The 18,467-nt window shown below is 44.4% G+C and overlaps 1 protein-coding gene across 7 annotated transcripts in view; it reads left to right on the top strand.

Moving 5' to 3' along the window:
* LOC137369057 (xanthine dehydrogenase-like) overlaps window positions 1-18,467 on the top strand; it is a 225,248-nt gene that overhangs the window by 117,018 nt on the left and 89,763 nt on the right. For all 7 annotated transcript variants that reach the window (XM_068029610.1, XM_068029607.1, XM_068029609.1 and 4 more), the window contains 5 exons: window positions 1,026-1,203; window positions 6,819-6,922; window positions 7,846-8,007; window positions 10,281-10,424; window positions 12,913-13,036. In XM_068029610.1, the coding sequence (XP_067885711.1) occupies window positions 1,026-1,203; window positions 6,819-6,922; window positions 7,846-8,007; window positions 10,281-10,424; window positions 12,913-13,036 (712 nt within the window). The remainder of the gene's footprint in view (window positions 1-1,025; window positions 1,204-6,818; window positions 6,923-7,845; window positions 8,008-10,280; window positions 10,425-12,912; window positions 13,037-18,467) is intronic.

Raw genomic sequence — 18,467 nt, 5'->3', positions numbered from 1 at the left:
CATGGCCTTAGCTAAGATATGGAACATGGTAAGAGAACTCTCTGCACAACATACCCTAGCATTGTCCTTCCCTGGATTTGCTGCCCTTGCCATGCATTGAACATCTTTATCTTAAAGCAGTTTCACATACACTAAGTAGAATAAGTAAACACTGCCATCATTTTGAGCAGGACCTTGAGAATGTGAAAAACTGAACAACTAGGAGAGTTAGAATTGTAACAATAACATAAGCCAGCAACCAGATCAGAACTTTATTTTATGCCTTGCTCTCTTCTGCCCTCATCACAGAACCTAATGAGTTTTGTATTGTATACCCAAAAGATTGCACCTTGAGAATGCAGCACTTTTCAGTCATGCACTGAAAGTTCAGACTAGATTATGTCCTTAAGCCCTTGATAGAGTTTGAACCCACGATTTTCTGAATGTTATGTACATTTTAATGTGGTACAGCAGTATTTATTGCTATCTACCTACTTGACGTAGTTAAACTTAACTATAAACATCTACAGTGTGTCACTGCCATTTACATTTTCTTTTATTAATAAATTTAGTTAGTAGTTAAAGCCTAAATCATAATATTGGGTAGTGTTATTCTGCAGCCTTACGAAGTCAAGGAGGATCTCAGGATAAAGTTAGTAATCCAAAACAGAAAGGGTTCTCTGATCTTTGGGCACAACCACAAATAGGATAGGTCAAGAAACTGAAGCCAAAATAAAATATAGAGCAAAACAAAAGTTTTTTAAAAAAACCCAAAACATAACCATTATGTTACAGTCCTTCTGAAAGTAGTCCATTGCTGATATTCGCCCATGAAATGTGTTTCTATCAGCTTCAGGGATTGGAGAAGAGAGGATCTTTCCTCAGTGTTAGCTTTGGAAAGTGAATCACCTTTTGTTGAAAGGAGATGGCATTCTTTATCACTGTGCACATCTCTGGTGGTTGATAGATAAAATCTAAAACCATTTCCATGCAAATGACTGGTTATATCCCTGATACTGCCTTCCCTTTTCTCTTTTTTTTTTTAGAATGCCCACACTTATGTGAGTGCTGGGTTTCGTGTTCAGTTAAGAGCTTGGGGTGAGAAGCAGCTGGTAGAATCCATCTCCTTGATATACACTGGAATCAGTAAAAACTTTGTTCACGCTGTTGCCACGGAAAAATATCTCCAAGGGAAAGATATCACTTCCAACGTGACTTTGCAAGGTAAGTACATAATTCAGTGTTGGCATTCACAGAGAGTGAGAATCATGGGATGAATTACATTATCTTGGTATAAGCCTGATCCATTTTATATCTCACAAAACATTTGTAAAATTCATTGTTTTTGTTTTGATTTGTGCATGGGATCACAATTTGCTGACCTCCTAAATAACCATTACAACAAATATAGGCCTGGAATTTGCGGTTGTAATGATAGTGAAACTGGCACGCTCACCGTCATTACTGGGTAAAACTGACAGCAACTTCTGGTGTCTGCACATGCGCAGTTAAATGCAGAAATACGGAAGTTGCTGTCAGTGATGCCCTGCTGTTCTGCAGGATGCGCTGTTGCAGGCTTTGCAGATGCAATCAACACAGAATCACTGATTTGACATGAATTTTAACAATTTATGCATGATTCTTGCTGTAAAAACCAATAAAGATGTTGAGCCTTGTTCAGTCAGGTGTAACTGAGGTTTCAATGGCATACTACATCATAATTACTTCTGAACAACCTCTCGAGCTCTGAAAAACTAACTTTACAAGTGTGAATTCTAATTCCCTCGGAAGAACGTTTTAAAAAATTACATGATTTTTAAAATAAGAATGAATTTTTATCTGAAAGTTTGTGTAAGGTATTTTAGTTTCTCCCTTAATCCTATATGTCCCAACCTTTATTTTTGCTTTCTGTGCAATGATTAAAATGCCAATTATATTTCATGTTTTCTGCTTTGCTGACTGTCAGAATTCTTCAATCTGATTGGCTGATCTGTCTGCTTGCTGCTATCCCTGTTGCTAGATGCCACCAATCCTGTAAATATGATGCCAAATTCAAGAAACATCAGAATAGAGGAGACCTATGCTCTATTGGGCATCTCGGATCTTTCAGCGGTCCTGTCTTCTTTTGAAGCCAGTGGCGAGCACTGTCCCTTTGCCACTGGTAAACTCTGCCTTTTATAAGATGTATTGAAGCTGAAAATTAAGGTGGGAAGGACTTTTCTTTGGAAGGTGTGATCCAGGAGGACTGGGTGATGCACTGTTGTTACATTTTGGGAATCTGGCTCAGAGTGTTGGTATGAAAGTTTCCTTTCTCAGTGCAAAGGCCCTCAATGAAACGTGATTGGTTTCAACACCATTCCGAGTGAGCAAGTGTCCACAGCACAGAACTGCCCAGAATTGACATTAGTTATTACTAAATTGTTAGCCTTATTCAGCAAGGCCAGAAGGGTGGTGGTTATAGAAAATGGAAATATCAACCTGATGCAAAAGACCTGTGAGTGCCTGACACCAACACTGGAAACAACAGTAAAAACGAAATCCTGGCACTGAACCACACAATGGTGCACGTGAATTTAATCCTCCTTCCCACAAAAAAATTCTCCTATCCTCCATTGATGCAGAGGTGGTCAACTCGGACATATATTTGACTCAGCACCCACCCTAGGTGAATGGCAATTTGTCTACTGAGGCATAAATCTGAGCCTGGAATTACCTTGGATCCAGCCCATCTTGGGACCAAAATAGAAATGAGGTGCCCTCCATCCCAACTGATGCGAAGAGACTCCCCAATGTCCCCTCCTTCATTTTCCTTTCCCTGCCTTTCCCCCTAAATCTACCATCCCTCCCCTTCTCTCTTCCTGTCGCTGCTTACCGCCTATCCTCTCTACTTCCCATTCACCTCCGCCCCTTCCTATTCCTTTATCCTTCCCCTTTCTCCCTGGTCACTTTTCCCCGGACTTCACACATCCCCTTCCTGCTATTTCGACTCCTTCCTCCTTCCATCTCCTTCCCCTTACCTTTCTTCTCCTTCCTTTTGTCTTCTCTGCTCTCCTCCCTTCCTCCCTCCTCCTCTTCGCCTGTCCTCCACTCCTCCCCACCTTTACTTCCCACTGTCTCCTCTTCTCCCCCTGTTGCCACCTCTCTTTGCTGCCACCTCTCTTCTCCTCTGCTGCACCGTATTCTCCTCCTCCTCCTCCTCCCCCGCAGCCTCCTCCTCCCCCGCAGCCTCCTCCTCCTGCCCCGCAGCCCTCTCCTCCTCCTCCTTCTCCCCCGCAGCCTCCTCCTCCTCCTCACCCGCTGCCCTCTCCTCCTCCCCTGCAGCCCTCTCCTTCTCCTTCTCCCCTGCAGCCTCCTCCTCCCCCGCAGCCTCCTCCTCCTCCTTCTCCCCCGCAGCCTCCTCCTCCTCCCCCGCAGCCCTCTCCTCCTCCTTCTCCCCCGCAGCTGCCTCCTCCTCCTCCTCCTCCTCCCCCGCAGCCCTCTCCTCCTCCTTCTCCCCCGCAGCCTCCTCCTTCTCTCCCACAGCCCTCTCCTCCTCCTTCTCCCCCGCAGCCGCCTCCTCCTCCTCACCCGCAACCCTCTCCTTCTCCTTCTCCCCTGCAGCCTCCTCCTTCTCCCCCGCAGCTGCCTCCTCCTCCTTCTCCCCCGCAGCTGCCTCCTCCTCCTTCTCCCCCGCAGCTTACTCCTCCTCCTTCTCACCCGCCTCCTTCTCCTCCTCTTCTCCCCGCCTCCTTCTCCTCCTCCTCTTCTCCCCGCCTTCTTCTCTTCCTCTTCTCTTCTCCCCCGCTTCCTTCTCCTCCTCTTCTCCCCCGCTTCCTTCTCCTCCTCTTCTCCCCCGCTTCCTTCTCCTCTTCTCCCCCGCTTCCTTCTCCTCTTCTCCCCCGCTTCCTTCTCCACTTCTCCCCCGCCTCCTTCTCCACTTCTCCCCCGCCTCCTTCTCCTCCCTGCCACCTTCTTGTCCTCTTCTCCCCTGCCATTTCCTACTCGTCCTCTCCCCTGCCTCCTTCTCCTCCTCTTCTGCACCATATTCTCTTCCTCTTCTCTGCCTCCACCTTCTCCTCTTCTCCCACACTGCCATCTCCTCCTCCTTCTCGCCCACCTCCTTCTCCTCCTCTTCTCTCCCGCCTCCTTCTCCTCCTCTTCTCACCCGCAGCCGCCCCCTCATCCTCCTCCCCCGCAGCCCTCTCCTTCTCCTCTTATCCCCACTGCCCTCTCCTCCTCTTCTCGCCCGCCTCCTTCTCCTCCTCTTCTCCGCCGCTTCCTTCTCCTCCTCTTCTCGCCCGCCTCCTTCTCCTCCTCCCCCTCTCCCTTTATGCCGCAGGAGATTGAATTGTATGCTTTATATAAATGACTTGGATGAAGGGACCGAAGGTATGGTTACTAAATTTGCTGATGACATAAAGATAGGTAGGCAAGTAAGTTGTGAAGAGGACATAAGGAGGCTACAAAGGGATATAGATAGATTAAGTGAGTGGGCAAAGATCTGGCAAATGGAGTATAATGTGGGAAAATGTGAAATTGTCCATTTTGGCAGGAAGAATAAAAAAGCATATTATCTAAATGGTGAGAGATTGCAGAGCTCTGAGATACAGAGGGATCTGGGTGTCCTAGTACATGAATCACAGAAGGTTAGTATGCAGATACAGCAAGTAATTAGAATTATCGAATCAAAAAATATTGGTAGCACAGAAAGAGGCAACTTGGCCCATCATGTCTGTGCTGGCCGAAAAACGATCCATCCGGTCCAATCACACCTTCCAGCATTTGGTCCGTAGCCCTGCAGTTTACAGCACTTGAGGTGCATATTCAGACTCCTTTTGAATGAGTTGAGGGTCTCTGTCTCATCTACCCTTTCAGGCAGTGAGTTCCAGACCTCCACCACCCTCTGGGTGAAAAAGTTTTTCCTCATCTAGCCTCTAATTTTTCTACCGATCACTTTAAATCTATGCCTCCTAGTCACTGACCTCTCTGTTAAGGTAAATAGGCCCTCCACTCTATCCAGGCCCCTCACAATTTTGTACATTTCAATCAGATCTCCCCTCATCCTTCTCTGTTCCAAGGAGAACAACTCCAGACTATCCAATCTTTTCTCATAGCTGCATTTTCCCAGGCCTGACAACATCCTCGTAAATCTCCTCTGTACCCTCTATAGTAAAATTACATCCTTCTGTAATGAGGTGACCAGAACTGCGCACAGTACTCAAGTTGTGGCCTGACCAATGATTTATACAGTTCCAGCGTAACCTCCCTGCTCTTATATTCTATACCTCGGCTAATAATGGAAAGGATTCCATAAGCCTTTTCAGCCACCTTATCAACCTGTCCTGCTACCTTCAAGGATTTGTGGACATTCACTTGCTCTACACTTCTCAGTATGTTCCCATTAATTGTCTATTCCTTTGCCTTGTTTGACCTCCCCAAATGCATGACCTCACACTTCTCCAGGTTGAATCTCATTTGCCACTTTTCTGCCCATCTGACCAGAGCATCACTATCTTCTTGCAGCCTACAGCTATCCTCCTCGCTATCTACCACACGGCCAATCTTTGTGTCATCTGCAAACTTCTTGATCATGCCCCCTACATTTACGTCCAAATCGTTAATATATACTACAAAAAGCAGGGGACCCAGTACTGAGCCCTGTGGAACGCCACTGGAAACAGCCCTCCGGTCACAAAAACACCCATCAACAATTACCATTTGTTTCCTGCCACTGAGCTAATTTTGTATCCACCTTGCTGCATTTCCAGGATCCCATGGGATTTTTTTTTAACCAGTCTGCCATGTGGGACCTTGTCAGAAACCTTGCTAAAATCCATGGAGACCACATCAACTGCACTACCCTCATCTATCTTCCTTGTTCTTCAAAACATTTGATCAAGTTGATCAGACAAGATCTTCCCATAACCAATCCACATAGACTGTCCTTGATTAATCCATACCTTTCTAAGTGACAGTTTATCCTGTCTCTCAGAATTGATTCCACTAATTTGCCACTACTGGGGTTAGACTGACTGGCCTGTAATTATTCGGTTTATCCCTCGCTGCCTTTTTAAAAAGAGGTATAAGGTTAGCAGTCCTCCAATCCTCCGGCACCACACCTGTATTCAGTGAGGAAAGCTAATAGAATGTTATCATTTATTGCAAGGGGAATTGAATACAAAAGTAGGGTGGCTATACTACAGTCATACAGGGCATTGGTGAGAGCACATCTGTAGTACTGTGTACACAGAAGGTTTACTAGACTAATACATGGAATGGGCAGGTTGTCTTATGAGGAAAGGTTGGACAGGGTAGGCTTGTATCCGCTGCAGTTCAGAAGAATAAGAGGTGAATTGATTGAAATATATAAGATCCTGAGGGGTCTCGACAGGGTGGATGTGGAAAGGATGTTTCCCCTTGTGGGAGAATCTAGAACTAGGGGTCACTAATTTAAAAAAGGGGTCACCCATTTAAGACAGAGATGAGGAGAAATTTTTTTCTCTGATGGTCGTGAGTCTTTGGAACTATCTTCCTCAAAAGGCAGTGAAAGCAGAGACGTTAAATATTTTTAAGGCAGAGGTAGATAGATTCTTGATAAGCAAGGGGTTGAAAGGTTATCGGGGAAGGCGAGTGTGGAGTCGAGGTTACAGTCTGATCAGCCATGATCTTATTGAATAGCACAGCAGGCTCGAGGGGCCGAGTGGCCTCCTCCTGCTCCTGATTCGTATGTTCATAAGTTTTTAATTACTGAACTATGTTGTAACTAGTTGTGTATCAGTTGAGATCAAGGGAAAATGCAAGTTTTTGTATATTGCTGTTAAATTAGTCTGGTCACTAATTATTATAAATGATGGTTACAGGTGCCTTGACTACACTTGACAAGGAAATAATTCCTGATGATAATGATCCACTATTTGTCCGTGCTTTATACAGGAAATCAGTGGCGCTTGGGCTTTTCTATAAGGTGAGTAACTCTTACAAACATGCTACATTATATTGAGTATTGGCTCCTAAATTTCAAGTAAATCATGGGGAGGTGGCGCAGAGAAAGATTCCTGGCTCATTGTATAAATACCACATAGCCTAGCACCGAACGATACAAACCAGAGAGATTCTAGGTTGGATCCTGGGGTGGAATTTTGTGCTGGCGGCGGGGGTCTTGATGTCGGGGGAAACCGATGCCAAGATCCCCGCGTTGCCTCTTGTACGAAAGGCCAACCGAATTTAGTGCCAATCAGGCACTTAACTGGACAGGGGGCGGCCCTCCGTATGATTTAGGACCCCAACGCCTGAAGTCCCGGCCTTGCAGAGCTGCTGGCCAATCAGAAGCCAGCAGTTGCAGCGCCTCAACAGAAGCGGTGGTTGCTGCTGTAGATGCAACGACTGGACACCGAGGAACGTCACTGGGACCAGGCTTAAGGTAGATCAGGGCAGGTGGGGGTCGCGGGATGTGATAATCCGCTCTGCTGTCCAGTTCACAATGATTTGATGATTGCATTCTTATTTGTTCCAGATTGCTAAGCAGGTTAATTTTAAACATTACGGGGGTGAATTTGGTCTCAGCCAGCAGAGGGAAACAGGTTCGTAGCGAACCGACAGCCAATTTTTCACAGCACTAGTTTTTATTTTCCATTGACTTGGAAAATAATGGCGAGATTTTTAATTTCAAACTAAGTTAAAGCAACAGTAAGACTAGGAAACGAATCTCTGAAAAGAATTTGAACTATTGTTCTGTGAACTTCAGTGGAAAGAAGATCAGACATGGTGAAAAATCAGCTGCTGATTTGTCACATGCCTCTGCTAGCATAGGCAATTTTACCCCCAAAAATCTAAAACACTGGACTTGCATTCTTGATTCTAGTGTATTGATTAACTTTCTTCGATCAGTTTTTCCTGTCTCTGTTGAGTGAAGGTGCTATTTCACCTTGTAATCGGAGTGCCCCGTACCCTTTGGAACGTCCTGTATCTACAGGGAAGCAAACTTTCAGCAGCAAACCAGAGGAATACCCTTTGACAAAGCCTATGCCAAAATTAAGTGCCCACCTGCAGGTAGGATTTCGATTTGTCATTGCTTTGGTACCACTTGATATATGCATGGTGTACAAAATCAGAAAATGGCTCTACGTTGGCATGGTAGAGTGTTATCCAATAATAGTTATATGTTCCCTTGAGTATGTCCTGGTAATCTGAATAAGATATTCAGAACTTTCTTTTGATGATCTTCAACATGCAGAGATTGCCATGAGGTTCCATTACCCACTTTCTCAAAGTGTAGTGGTTACAGCCCATTACATGGATAGAAGCCCCTAAAACCCCCAGCTTACTAATATGGGCTAACCCTGTCACTATCCTCCTGCTCTAAACAGGAAATTGTTTTTATTCTTTCATGGAATGTGGGCATCACTGGCAAGGCCAGCATTTGTTGCCCATCCCTAATTGTCCTTTACATCTGAGTGGCTTACTAGTCTATTTCAGAGGGCAGTTAAGAGTCAACCATATTGCTGTGGGTCTGGAGTTGCATGTCGGCCAGACCAGGTAAGGACGGCAGATTTCCTTCCCTAAAGGGCACTAGTGAACCAGATGGATTTTTATGACAATCGATGACAATTTTTTGGCGCCATTATTGAAACTACCTTTCAGTTCCAGACTTTTAAAAAATTAATTGATTGAATTTATTAATTAATTGAATTTAAATTCCACCAGCTGCCATGGCGGAAATTGAACCCATGTCCCCCCCTGGGCATTAGCCTGGGCCTTTGGATTACTAAAGTGGCATTACCACTCCGCCCCCGTCTCCCTGTAAAATTCTTACAAAGTGCCATTGATACTGGTTGGTTATTGAGGTAAAATGTATTTGATTGTATTAGAGCAGTTGTCTATATAAGCAGAATTCTTTTTCATTCAGGAATCCATCTCATGTCACAGAAACATGTGCAATCATGATTAGTTCTGGGTAATCATGAGGATTTTTTTTAGCCTGACATCAGGCTCACCCACCATCATCTGACATAACTGCTGCCAACCTATCCATGAGCCCAGGTCCTTACAGCAGCTCAGTTTTTCCTCCTATTTTGAGAAGGTTCGCTGAGCATCCAGCATTGCATTTATTCAACTTCTAGAGTCATGTTCTGCAGTTATGGGAGAAATAAGTACAATTTTGAGCTGTTAAGATCATTAATACCTAGTGAAGATTTTTATTGCATTGTGACATCTCAGATTATAGATATCATCTTGAGTATGAAAGTAAGTTTACCAGCTTTGTAATCTTGCCGTTCTTTGATAGCATCATCACAAGCTTTTATCCCTCCCAAGCATTGCTTCAGGATTCTTTGGGGTCATTATTGTTTTTGTTAGGTAATTTTGAATGAATAATTTTAGAATGATATGAGTCAAAAATTAATTGAGTTATCATGCAGCTCCTGAGCTTTTACAATGGGCGGAAATAAATGATCACTTTGGTTCGTGGGAATTTTGTTTTTTAAAAACAGCAATCAGGAATGGACATGGTCCTACCCTATGTGAAGGATTCAGAAATTAAAGACCCTACAAGGTAGCTAATCTTGAATTTATTGCTGTTTTAAAGTTAGGACATCATTCAGATGAGATTTTTTTCCCACTCCAAAATAGGTGGCAGGAACATTTGTTTAAAAAGCTTGGAGTATGTACAAAAATAGATATAACCATTCATATATGAATGTGAATTGAGCACGTACAAATGTGCAGTGGATCCAATCATATATTCACACAGCACCTGTTAAATTTACTATCTAAAAACTGCCCAGCTTTTAATCTAAATATTGGGCAACCACCCTGAAACCTGTCTGGTTAGACAGTCAATTGAAAATGGCTAACCTTTGCTGTGTTTTCACTGGTTTGGTAAGTGGTATTAGGGCAGATAGGGGCAGAAAATTGGTATAGGACCTGTTATGCCAATTTCCTCCCACTTTTTTACAAAGACATATTTTCCAGCATCACTTTATATATAATTTTTTCTATCATTTTCATCTTAGCAAAACTAGCTGCTTGGAATGCCAGAACAGAGCAGGTGTCTGGGTTTGCTGTTGGAGGCCTCTGACTCCTGTAGCAGCAGCAATGTCCAGGCCACCACCCCAAAAGCGAGCTGACAGGAATACTGCCAGGAGTCTGCTTAAATGAGGCTGATCCTGGGAAATTCACTGTGGTCAGTGCCAGATTAGTTAGATGGGCCGTACTTCTGGCAGCATGTCTTTTGGAGCAGAAGACTTTCTTGTTACTGAGCATTGTAGTACTCCTTTGAAAGGTAGGGCAACTTTAATCACGTATCTCCTTTGTCTTACACCCAGACTTCTGGTGAAGCTCAGTACATCAACGACTTACTGCCTCTTCCTAATGAGTTATTTGCAGTGTTTGTTCTGAGCACAGAGGGAAATGCAACTATCAGCAACATTGACAGTACAGCAGCCATGAATGTGCCTGGTGCTGCTGCAGTAAGTAGTTGATAATATTTGTGAAGTACATTGTTTAACTAGTTTTCAATTAAAGTCGTCTTAAATACAAGTTATAATCTGTTAATTAAAAGAAAGGAGGAATTGCAAATGCTGTAAAACAGAAAGTGCTGCAAATACACAGTGAGGCAGCGGAGCACCTGTGAAGGGAAAGGACAGGTTTTGATGTTTTTGGGTGTGTTGCATCTGTAGGACTCTTTAAAAATCTTCTAACTAAAGCTGTGTAAAAGACTAAAAGTCACTTCTAAGTAAAGTAAAAATGTTTTGTTTTAATTAGTTCTCGGGATGTGGGTGAAACTGGCAAGTCTGGATTTATTGCCCATTGCCCTGGGAAGTGGGGGTGAGCCTTCTCCTGGAGCCAGTACAGTCCTTGTGCTGATGGTGCTTCCCCAAGCATGTCAAATAGGGAATACCAGGAATATGACCCAAGGACAGTGAAGGAATGATGGTTAGGAATCTGTGTGTTTTGGAAGGGAACAGTGGTTCTGTCAGAATCAGAGGTGAAAGTTCATTGAGCAGGTGTTGCTTGATGGCACTATTGCAACTTGCCCCATCACTTTACCGATGAAGGCTGTGGGGTGGTTATCAAAATGTGCTTCTATTCTTCGCCTTTTTTAAACTTAAACTTTGCATTAATATTTTTCTTTAAACATCTCAAAACATATTAAAGAAATCTTTTTTTTTGCTCAAATGAAGACTTGTTATTGACGCATGAATTACAATAGTTTTGAAAATGTGGCTGTTAAATTAACACTTGCTTAGAGTGAACTTAATGAAATTCCTTTTATATTTTTTGCAGCATATAACCAACTAGAGGAACATTGCCCATCCCTGCCCCTGTCTCCGCACATCTGCTCCTGGAACCCTCACCCATGCATTTATTACCTCAGGATTTGATTATTCCAACACACTCCTGGCTGGCCTCCCATCTTCCGCCCTCTATAAACATAAACTCTTCCAAAACTCTGCTGATCATATCCTAACTCGCAACAAGTTTCATTCACCTTTCACCTCTGTGTTCACTGATTTACATTTGCTCCAGGTCCAGCAAGGCTCCTATTTTTATTCTTGTTTTCAAATCCCTCCACGGCCTCATCTCCTATCTCTGTAACCTGGTCCAGCCCTAAAACGCTCGAGATAGCTGTGCTACTCCAACTCTGGCCACTTGCACAGCCTTGATTTTAACCACTGTACCATTGGCTGCTATGCCTTCAGCTGCCTGCAGTTCCTTCCCTTAACCACCCCGCCTCTCTACCTTTCTTCCCTACTTTAAAACACTCCTTAAAACCTACCTCTTGGAAGCTTTTCATGTTCTGTCGTAATATCTCCTTATGTGGCTCAGTGTCGAATTTTGTTAATGCCCCTGTGATGTGCCTGGGACCGTTTTACTACATTAAAAGTGCTACTTAACATGGAACATACTTGACATAAGAACGTAGGACTAAGCAGCAGGAGTAGGCCATTCGGCTCTTTGGGTCTCCTCAGCCATTCGATAAGATCGTGGCTGATCTGGTTGTGGTCTCAATTCCACTTTCCTGTCTGCCCCCCATAACCCTTGACTCTCTTGTCGATAAAAAATCTATCTAACTCAGCCTTAATTCAGTGACCCAACCAGCACTACTTTCTGGGCAAGAGAATGCCACAAACTAACAACCCTCTGAGAAAAAGAAAATTCTAATCTCCGTCTTAAAAGGGAGACCTCTTATTCTTAAACTGTGTGCCCTAGTTCTAATCTCCCCCACAAGAGGAAACATCCTCCCAGTATCCACTCTTATCAAGTTCCCTCAGGATCTTATATGTTTCAATAAGATCGCCTCTCATTCCTCTAAACTCCAATGGGTAAAGATTCAACCTGTCTTCATAAGTTAACCCCTTCATCCAAGGAATCAGTCCAGTGAACCTTCTCTGAACTGTTTCCAACACAATTATATCCTTTTTCAAATAAGGAGACCAAAACTACATAGTACTCCAGATGTGGTCTCATCAATGCCCTGTGCAGCCTCAGTAAATATACAGGGCCAAGCGGCAGCCACTTTTCAAGCACATAGTCCACTTTTTTTTAAAGGAAAAGTCCATTTTTATAACTCTTCAGTTTGGGTTCTGTATTTCAATCTTTGCACGTCATGTGAGTATGACAAAAAGCATGATGTTCCAGTTCATCTGCAGGAAGTAATCAGGCTCAATCTCAGTACAGTTATTGGTGGGCATAGAACAGTATTCCCAAGAATGCAGCATTAAATTAAAGCCTCATTCAAACAGGGTACAAGGATAGATGTCACAGTTGTGGGAGAGTGCTGGGGAACTTTGTCTTCCAGTTACCAAAGCAAAACCAGACCTGTGAATTCATGGTTCTAACACTGGTTGGAAAAATTGTTTTGTTTCCACTGGCATTACCCTCATCAGCAAAAATTCGCACAAGAAGTATATGTTAATCTTTGAATTAATTAATTTCTTCTATTTCACATTATAGGTGCTAAAAGCAAAGGACATACCTGGATCCAACACATTTATGCCTCCACCCAGTAAGGTTGAAGAGATTTTCAGCAGTGGCCCTCTTCTTTATGCTGGGCAGCCAATTGCACTGTGTGTTGCAGGTACAGATCTGAACTTTATTAAATTGAATGGCCTAGAAATCTAATCGTGCCTGAAAGCAGGCATAGAGGGGGTGGGGTCTACCCTGCATGTGCCTGTTCCTGTGGTCACAGACCACTTAAAATTGGTGGTGGCAGCTCATTATGGGCCGGAATTTTACCTTAGGCGGACGGGAGCCGGCCACCAACTGAAAAGTCAGTGGCAAACCCGTATCCGCCTTGCCTGGGGATCCGACCTGTATTTTGCGGGTCCCCGGGCTTCAAATGTTGTGAGGCGGGACTTCCACCCGCTTGAGGCAGGAAGTCCTGCCTCATAGAGCTGCCGACCAATCAGCGGGCTGGCAGCCTTTAGTCCAAGCAGTGCCACCTTAAGCTGTGGCCATTGCTGGGACTGCAACCTAGCATGAAGACAAGATTAGATTAGAGATACAGCACTGAAACAGGCCCTTCGGCCCACCGAGTCTGTGCCGAACATCAACCACCCATTTATACTAATCCTACACTAATCCCATATTCCTACCAAACATCCCCACCTGTCCCTATATTTCCCTACCACCTACCTATACAAGTGACAATTTATAATGGCCAATTTACCTATCAACCTGCAAGTCTTTTGGCTTGTGGGAGGAAACCGGAGCACCCGGAGAAAACCCACGCAGACACAGGGAGAACTTGCAAACTCCACACAGGCAGTACCCAGAATTGAACCCGGGTCCCTGGAGCTGTGAGGCTGCGGTGCTAACCACTGCGCCACTGTGCCGCCCTGGGAGCCAGGAAGGAAGGTAAGCTCTGGTTGCCTCGCCGGGGGTAATTGGGTCTTTGGGGTAGTGGGGGGGGCGGCCCTCCATCAAGCACAGGGTGCCCGACCATGAGGGCCACCCTGGGACGCTTGGAAGCCGCCTACTTTCATTGGGCAGCTTCTCCCAGTTCCAGGATGCCGGCTTGCCACGCGTAAAATCCGCGTGGAGGTGGGTGAAGGCCCGTAAGTGGCCGTTAGATGGCCACTTAAGGGCCTTGATTGGCCTGGGGCAGGCCGTTTTTTTCCCGCCGCTGCCCTGCGTAAAGTGGTGGCGGAAGCAGGTCGCGAAGGCCTCCTGGTCCATTTTACGCCAGCCCTCCTGCTCGTCGGAGTGGCGTAAGATTCCGGCCATGATGTCAACCTCGCCTCTCCCTATCTCTGTAATCTCCTCCAGCCCCACCACCCTCCAAGATATCTGGCCTCTTGTGCATCCCTGATTTTAATCACTCCACCATTGATGGCTGCACCTTCAGTTGCCTCGGCCCCAAGTTCTGGAATTCCCTGTCTGTACCCCTCCGCCTCGCTTTCCTCCTTTAAGACACTCTTTAAAACCTACCTCTTTGACCAAGCTTTCGGTCATCTGACCTAAGATCTCCTTTTGTGGCTCGGTGTCATACATCGTTTTATAATGCTCCTGTAAAGTGCCTTGGGACTTTTTATTACATTATAGGTGCTATATAAATATATGTTGTTCTAGTTGTGTTTGTGGTTGTTCGCAGCCACACTGCTTATTGGCTGTGTCTGCTTGGGGAGATGAGAAATTGGATATGACTGATTCTACTTAAAGTCAGCCACCACCTTGTAAAGGGGAGATACTGTCTGGTTGGGGAAATGCTGCAGGAACACTGAAAGAGCTAAAATGTCTGGAAGAGATACAGATAAGGTAGTTAGGTTCTTGGATGCAGTGTTGGAGGCCCTGGTCCAGACTGTTGACAGGAGGGGGGAGATCTCAGCTCTTAGTGCGAAGAGTTGAGGGACAGAATGGGAGAGAGAATTTGGAAGAGGGAGATGCAGAACTGTAGAGTGGAAGAGATGAGAAGGGGCTGCATTTTTCCTGCACACCAAATGCAGCCCGTGAACATTCGAAGATCTTTTTCTTAACACCATACTGTACCATCAAGTATCTCTCACATGAAAGAAAAGAGGAAAAAGACCGAGCAAGGAGAGTTGGAGGGAAAGAAAGACCATGGGCTTTGGGAGCCCGAGGTTAGGTTAAAAAGTGGTCTTGCTGGCAGCGGGACTGGCTTGACAATTTTACAGCAGTCAGCTTCCTAATTGGCCACCTGCAGGCCCACTGTCTAATTAAGGACAGCAGGCAGACTCCTGAAGCTGCCAGCCCAATCAGAGGGTCAGCAGCTATGAAGCCTCAGCAGTGCCACCGGGAGAGGTGAGCACTGCTGAGGCAGGCAGGAGGCCTTGGGGGCGCCGCATAATGGAGATGCCCTCAGATAGGCATGTAAAAATTAAAATTTAGGGGGCCGTGGGAGGTAGGCCCCATGGGACAGAGGGGAAACCCCTCTGGAGGGATTGTTGGGGCCAGGTGACCTGCATTTGTGCCCATGGCCCCCTCTGTGGAGCCTGAGCAATGAAGCTGCTGGCCTCCCCATTTGGCTTGTTGGCGGTGGTGGGGGGGGGGGGGTGCGGGACTGGGTGGTGGTGGGTCGCCTGCCTGCCCGCCGTCAGCAAAATGCCAGCGGACCTGTAAAATGACCCGTAATTGGGCCTTAGTTATGCAAATTAGCCCATCTACATGCAGCCATCCCGACACAGCTCCCCGCTATTTTACCAGCACCCTCCGCCTCTGTTACTGCCTCCTGGAGGCTGGTAAAATTCAGACCATAGAAGCAGAAGAGAAGAGGCAGAAAAACAGCAGCACACAAGATGATAAGTAAGAGAAAGGCTATTTACCACGTAGTGTTTATCAGGTTGCTTCACACCAGCTTCTGGCTGAACCTTGTATCCCAACAGGCTCCAAGGTATAATCATGTTAAGGATGGATCTGAAGACATCATTATGGGTAATTTCAGAACTGTGAATTGAGAATCTCCTGATTACGGATTGCTGATGATTGTTAAGCTACAATTGTACAATTCTCTCATCAGCACATCATTTCCTAAAGGTCTCTTACTGTTTGTCATAAAGGACCTACACTATTAGTAAAATAAGTAACACCACAGGTCACAATTACTCTCCCTTGTCTTACTCTGTAGATGCCACTTGGAATATTATCTAATTATGGCAGGGAGAATAATCACTAACACAACGATCTGATGTTAGTTGTGAGGCATATTTAAGGAAAGATGTTAGAAGTTTCTCTTCAGGTCGTGAAAGTAATTGATTCACGGGGTGGAATAAGTAATTTTACAGGATGTCTATATTGGACATTTTTGATTATTTAGCCTCTCTTGCTAAGGACTTTTTAAAAAATCAAAATAATGTTTTAATAGTGCTCACTTGCTGTCATCTGCCAGTTTTCTTGATTTGCCATTAATAACTGTAAAGTTTAGAGCTCCACATAAATCTGTGGTTTGTAATGCTGTGCTAAAAGCCTGGTCCATATAAAACAGCATTTCAGAGCTACATGTTGTCTAAGTACAGTTTTGGGCTGTATTCTAATTATTTTCCTTCAGTTTGTCCCAATTTAATTTTGTTGGTGATTTCCCAGTATGCACTCCTGAAGGATGAGGCTCAATACAAGTACACATTAATACAAATATACTCATCTCACTGGGTACTTTCGGTAAGAAAGAAACTCAGCAAGGGTTATGACCTCTACTTAACGGGATTTTCCCCAAAATTCAAAGAAGTTATTTTTCTGATGAACCGATAATGTCAACCCAAATATATTATTCCTATTACTTTACTGTGAAGAGAAAATGTGCATATATTGGTAAGTGCCTAATTAACCTCTTTCCAAAAAGCAGCACATGCATCTACTTACAGATTCTGATGCTTTGAGACACAGAGTTTCATTGTAATTCACTAACATTGGATCACTTCAAGATCAGTTTACGAATGGACGATGTCATGAATCATGTGACTGGTCAGAAACCTTTTTCAACAAATAATCCTGAGATACTACCAGAACAAGAGTTTTGATCAAGGATGGCAGCAGGGCAATTAGGCAAGAGGTCTCAATTGCTTCTTTGATTCCTTGGAATTAAAAATCTTCAGGGTCTATTTTCCCTATTCTCACCTTCCCAGGATCATTTACAACACGAGAACACAGAAAATCAGAGATCTGGCTGAAGGGAACCTAAGTTGCACCCTGTTTCTGAGAATTGATGGTCCTATTGGATTCCTTATAGATGGAATTTACTAATATACACGGGGGGGTGCCCACATATGGCACTGTGACTTATGGCGTAGACATGTGGTCTAGTGCTGAGACTACATTGCTGGGATGCCTAATTCTACCTATCTCGTATTTACATACTCTGCTAAGTCAGGAACTTTGAGCTAAAGGGCATATTTTCCTCCAGAAACTTTTGTGAAAAACAGTTAAATAATACAGTATTCTCCACTTTACACTCATTCCTATTTTTTCACCAAAATTAGCAAGCAGAAGGGAATTTACCTCATAATGTCTAAAACTTTCCACCCACAGTTGGTGAATCCGATTGCATAACATTCTGTGGTATGCATACGAAGAGAAGAAATAGAAGCAGGTGTAGGCCATTCGGCCCCTCGAGCCTGTTTCCCCCATTCAATAAGATCATGGCTGATCTGATTGTGGCCTTAACTCCACTTTCCTGCCTGTTCCCCATAACCCTTGACTCCCCTATAGTATAGAATATATTCAGTGACAGCCTCCAAAGCTCTGTGGTGTAGAGAATTCAGAAGATTCACAACTGTCTGAGAAAAGAAATTGCTCTTCATTTCCATCTTAAATAGCGAACCCTTAATCTGAAACTATGCCCTTAGTTCTAGGTTCCCCACGAAGGGAAACATCCTCTCAACCCTGTCAGTTTTCCTCAGAATTTTTTAAAAATTCTTTCATGGGACCTGGGCATCACTGACAAGGCCAGCATTTGTTGCCCGTCCTAGATTGCCCTTGACAACTGAGTGGCTTGCTAGACTATTTCAGAGGGCAGACTCTTAACCAGAGCCAGACCAGTGAAGGATGGCAGATTTCCTTCCTTAAAGGACATGAGTGAACCAGATAGGTTTTTATGACAATTCATGATAGTTTCATGGCACCATTACTGAGACTAACTTTCAATTCCAGATTTTTTATTACTTTATTGAATTTAAATTCCACAAGCTGCCATGTTGGAATTTGAACCTGTGTCTCCAGGGCATTAGCCTGGGATTACAGTTCTGTGACATTACCACTATGCCACTGTCTCCCTCTTTTCAATATATGTTTTAATTAGATCACCCCCAATGAGTATAGGCCCAACCTGCTCATCCTTTCCTCATAAGACAACCCCTTCATCCCAGGAATCAACTTAGTGAACCTTCTCTGAACTGCCCCCAATGCAAATATGTCTCTCCTTAAATAAGGTGACCAAAACTGTATGCAGCACTCTAGGTTTGGTCTAATCAACACATTGTACAGGATTAGCAAGACTTCCCTACTTTTATACTCCATGCCCCTTGCAATAAAAGCCGACATTCCATTTGCATTCCTAC

Source organism: Heterodontus francisci, chromosome 4 (assembly GCF_036365525.1).
Source record: "Heterodontus francisci isolate sHetFra1 chromosome 4, sHetFra1.hap1, whole genome shotgun sequence".
Lineage (NCBI taxonomy): Eukaryota > Metazoa > Chordata > Chondrichthyes > Heterodontiformes > Heterodontidae > Heterodontus > Heterodontus francisci.
This window is presented reverse-complemented; position numbering and strand designations above follow the sequence as displayed.